Source organism: Gossypium hirsutum, chromosome A13 (genome assembly GCF_007990345.1).
Source record: "Gossypium hirsutum isolate 1008001.06 chromosome A13, Gossypium_hirsutum_v2.1, whole genome shotgun sequence".
NCBI lineage: Eukaryota > Viridiplantae > Streptophyta > Magnoliopsida > Malvales > Malvaceae > Gossypium > Gossypium hirsutum.
This window is the reverse complement of record NC_053436.1, coordinates 6741668-6746473: the sequence shown is the minus strand read 5'-3', so window position 1 is coordinate 6746473 and position 4806 is coordinate 6741668. Positions and strand designations below refer to the sequence as shown.

Below are 4806 nucleotides of genomic sequence, written 5' to 3'. Positions count from 1 at the left end.
CGAAATTTTGTCATTTAAAAGATAAAATTATGATTATTAAAAAAAATATTTTCTACTAATTTGTCATTTAGAAAATATTCTAACCTAATCTCAAAATTTGGATTTTCTTTTTCTTTTTTCGTCAGCCAACTAATGAAATTATTTAATGGTATTACTGATCGGTAGTAAAACATAATATTAATAATAGTAGAAAGAGTGAATCATGCCATATTAAAATATAAGGGCTAAATCCTTAAGTTGACTATATTACAGGGACACAATAAAAATTTGACCAATAATATTTTTACTCCAAAATGAGAATTGGGGGCTAGGATTAAAACATATTAAAATTTAGAGCCCACGAAAATCTGTGAAGTTCAGTTCCCTTACCAAACATGGCTCGCTGGATTGGCGGAAAATGTAGGCCGATTTCACTGCGAACTCCGTGTCCATGGCGGCCTCGGACCTTCCGATCAAACGCCGCGCTAGAAGCCATAGCCACAGCAGCCCAAGAGAAAGTCCGAACCGTGGCGCTATACAATTACCCCTCATTTTCCGGCGCGATCTCCGCTCTCTTCGCTCACCTCTACCACTCCCGCCTTAATCTCCCTTGCCTCATGTTGCCTTTCTCCTCCGTTGAACCGCTCAGGTTCTTTAACCTAAAAAATTTTCAAACTCCAAGGTTTAAATTTTTCAAATTTCAGTTTACTTATCGTTTCTTTCATTTTCACAGGGTCGAAGATTTTTGTGTTGAAGGAGAGGGACTAGACACGTGTTATCTCCTCGACTTCATCGGTCCCAAGGGATTTGCATCAAAGCTTTCACAGCAAGCAATGTGCGAGTAAGTGGAATTCCGATTTTTTTTTTTTTTTTTTACTTTCGTAATCGTTTTGTTTTAGAAACTGGATGACACTACGATTATTTGAAATTTTGTAGAGTGATAGCATTTGATCATCGGAAATCGGCACTTACAAAAATTAACTGTTGTGGAGATCCGAGAGTTACATTCAATGTTAATCTTGAGAAGAGTAGCTCTGCTGCTGTATATGAGTATTTTTCTAATAAGCTTGCCAGTATGATGTTTCCTGATGTAAGTGTGTGTGTGTGTGTATTGTTAAGTCTTGTATTGTTCATCATGGTTTGCTTTTGAAGTTGGTATGATTACCTAGGTGTATTGATGGAAAATACTAACGGTGTCAATGATTGGGCTAGGATTTCTAAACCAAAGTAGTAAGAGGATATAATTTTTTAAATATAGAGACTAAATCTCAAGGCTTGGACTGGAGGCATATTTTGACCTTTGTTTGCTTTGCTTTGCTAGAATGATTTGATTTTGTGCATTTATGTGTGTGTATATGTATAACCTAGAGATCAAATGATTTTTCTTTGTTTTCCTAATTTGAATTAGGTGGGGGCTGCAAATTTGTTGAACTCGGAAGACCAAGTTCGCCTGGAGAAAGTTCTGAAGTATATTGAAGATGCAGATCTTCGTAGATGGAGCTTACCAGAAATTAAAACTTTTACAATTGGACTCAGTGAATGGCGCTCCAAGTTTAATTGCATCACTAATCCATACATGTATGAGCAGGTTCATTGTTCAGAAATTGATCCTTTTCCTTTGATATTTCTCGGGCTATGGTTCATGAGATGAATTCAAACCTTGAAGTTATCTCACTATGCTTTTCTAGATGAAGAAATGGTGTTAAAATTTTCTTAAATTTCCCTAATTGTTTACCCTGTAGCTAATAACTTCTTAGTTGCTAAAACATAGACTAACATGTTGCATCCTCTTCATGGTTTTTCTTTTTAATGCTGAAGGCCTTTGTTTCTGTCGCAGTTACTTGGGATCAGTTCTAGTGACTTGATTGCCAAGGGAAATCTGGATATTTCCTCTCACCAAATAGCTGCAAACAAGTTTCTGGATAAGACATTTAAAGTTCGCTTGGGCAGAGGATTGTATGGGGAGTGCCTGGTAATGTGTTTCAGATAAATCATCCCCGAAATAGATATCCTTTCTTTGTCATGAGTGGTTTACTTTTGAGATTAGTATCCCATTCATTACTTTCTGAATTTCGGATATGATCATATGAATCACATGGAGTCGTTTTATCCATTTGACTTATATGTTGTCTCTCTTCCCCCAATATTTTGTCAGGAGTAGTTTACCTTTTAGATTTAGGATCCCAATGATCACTCTTTGAGTTACAGATATGATCATACAAATTGCATGGAGTTCGTTTTTCTTTTTTCTATTTGGCTTATGGTGGTGCCTCTCTTCACTAAACCTTTGTCTTGAGTGGTTTATCTTTTAGATTTAGGATCCATTCATCACTTTCTGAATTATGGATACGATCACACAAATAGTATAGAGTCCATTTTATCCATTTGACTTAAATCTCTCTTCCCCAAATCTTTGTCACGAGTGGTTTACCTTTTAGATTTAGGATCCCATTGATTGCTTTCTGAGTTATGGATACAATCTTACAAATCGCATGGAGTTTGTTTTATCCATTTGATCTCCTTTGGCCTTACTCTTCGTACCTTCCCATTTTCTCTTTTCATTTTCGTAATGTTCTTCAATTAAGTTGTCTTTTATTCTGGTTTTAGGGAGTCAGAGCCGATGGAAACTCTGATTTAAGCGATGAAATTGGCAAGCAACTAAGTCTAAAAAGTGCCAAAGCCGGTCTAAGGTAAACACATTTGTATGAGATCTTTAAATGTGGTATCATTCTCTTTTCCAAGCAAGATGTGATCATTGTAATTGGCTATTTGTCTTACAATGTATGCATTTCTGATGTTAGGCCCATAGGAGCTGTTATATGCTATAACATCAGAAGGAAAAATCTTAAGATGTGCCTAAGAAGCACGGATACTGCAACCGATACATCTGAAGTTGCAAAGGTTGGCATCATAAATTAATGCATTCATAAGTTCATATTTTATTGTAGAATGAAATATTTTGTGATAAACCTTGAAAATGATTTGTTTCCCTTTGTGAACTTGAAGGCATACGGTGGTGGCGGCTGTCCGAGTTCCAGCTCTTTTATAATAAGAATGGATGAGTATAACCAGTGGCGATCCTGAAACGTTTGAAGGTATTAAGTATTTCACTCAGGCTCTAACTTGACAATTACACAATGTAATAAAATTCACTAGGTAAATCAGTGCCTATTGGGTCGAGTGATAAAGAATTCGATACCTCTTAAGTTAGGTTTCGGGTTTGCGTCTTATAGATGGAGAAAACAGAAAACAGTGCTGTGAGAGATTTATCTCTCATTTAAGGGTCTAATTCAGCTCGACTTTGGATTTAGTCGAGCTTGAAGTGGTTACCGAATACCGAATGGTCACGGACCAAAAAAATTCAATAGGTAAACCATATGATATAGGGCTTCTTTAGTATTGTTTTTGTCTCTTTAAAAGTGCTTTTTGAACCACAAACAAAAGCGGATTTAAAGTGCTTGTGGTTGCAAAAATCACTTCTGAGTGTATGATTACTTTTATATTCATCAAGTAATCACATATTTGCATAGTATGTATAAAATTATATTTTAGATTTTATTTTAAATATAAAACATTATTCACTTGTAATATATTCACAAATTGTAAAATCATTAAAATAAAAGTATTTGTAGGATGTAATAATATTTTTTTTGAATAAAATTTAAAAATTAGTTTTATATAAATTTCCAGAGCTAATTTTCATATTTATGTATTTTTTTAATATTATTTATTTACTTTGTAAAACATTACAAATAAGAATAACCTAATAATACCATCTTTTAACATGATATGCTTTTTATACATTATATATACTTACAAAATTTTTTTACAGTAATATTAAATAGCATTTCTAAAACACTTTCTTACTGGACTACTTTTTCGAATAGAATTTTTTTCCAATTGCAACGCGATGCTAAAATAAATAATTAATATAGTTGACATGAACAATTTTTTTCATGAATTGTGATTAGTTAAAAAAATAATTTTTGGTGAAAAATTATTTTTCCTATTACTTTTTTTTATTTTATATTTTTTAGTTTAAAAAGTTTTGACGAACATCCCATTATCTTATTTTCTTAAAAAAATTGTTATGTAATTTGTCCTCAATAGATTTTTCTTAACTTACAAATAAATTAGTAAAATAAAAAAAATACATACTTAATTACATTTTAAGAAATTAAAAAAATGATATTAATCTCACAAAACACTCTCGTAACTTGCATTTATCTTATAAATAAGTATAAAATGAGTATTTAGAGTTTTATATTTGAAGAAATTCATGAGGGGATTTATATTTTATAGTTATTTATATATTATTAATATATGAAATATATTATGAAAGAGTGAAATAATAATATTTTTATTAGTTCGGAAATAAATCGATATATGACTGACCTTTTGCAAAGAAGTAACTCACCATGGTGGTGAAATGGAATGAAATGGTGATTTTAATATTGTAATAAGATTTTGCAACTAATATAGTATTGTATATTAAAATTTTCGGTATTACGATTTTGCAAATGAATGTTGATTCCAATAAAATTATCATAGTAATTTCAATATCGTACCTAGATTTTGTAATTACAAATGAATGGGGATTTTAATACAATGTTAAAATTTTGTAGCCAATACAATTGCGATGGTAATTTTAATACAGTATTAAGATTTTGCAATACAATGCAAACTAAGATTTTGGTGAAATAGTGATTCCAATACAATACTAAGATTTTACAATTAATATAATATTAAAATTTTGTAAATGAAGGGTGATTTCATTACAATACTAAAATTTTGCAATTAACATAGTTACCATAGTGATTTTAATAC

The 4806-nt window shown here is 31.7% G+C and overlaps 1 protein-coding gene across 1 annotated transcript; it reads left to right on the top strand.

The window, feature by feature from the left end:
- Window positions 1-314: 314 nt before the first annotated feature.
- On the top strand, window positions 315-3530 carry LOC121203130 (uncharacterized). Its single transcript, XM_041084649.1, has 8 exons — window positions 315-628; window positions 713-820; window positions 916-1069; window positions 1388-1567; window positions 1817-1951; window positions 2587-2669; window positions 2781-2880; window positions 2986-3530. Exons 1-8 carry the CDS (start codon window positions 375-377, stop codon window positions 3061-3063), a joined length of 1092 nt encoding a protein of 363 aa, XP_040940583.1. The 5' UTR covers window positions 315-374; the 3' UTR covers window positions 3064-3530.
- Window positions 3531-4806: the final 1276 nt, after the last annotated feature.

What these genes read in the sequence shown, in the direction of transcription:
- LOC121203130 (XM_041084649.1), top strand. Translation starts at nt 375, where the DNA reads ATGGCTCGCTGGATTGGCGGAAAATGTAGGCCGATTTCACTGCGAACT. An exon ending in CCAGTATGATGTTTCCTGAT is followed by an intron (nt 1,070 to 1,387) that starts GTAAGTGTGTGT and finishes AATTTGAATTAG; the next exon opens with GTGGGGGCTGCAAATTTGTT. An exon ending in ATACATCTGAAGTTGCAAAG is followed by an intron (nt 2,881 to 2,985) that starts GTTGGCATCATA and finishes GTGAACTTGAAG; the next exon opens with GCATACGGTGGTGGCGGCTG.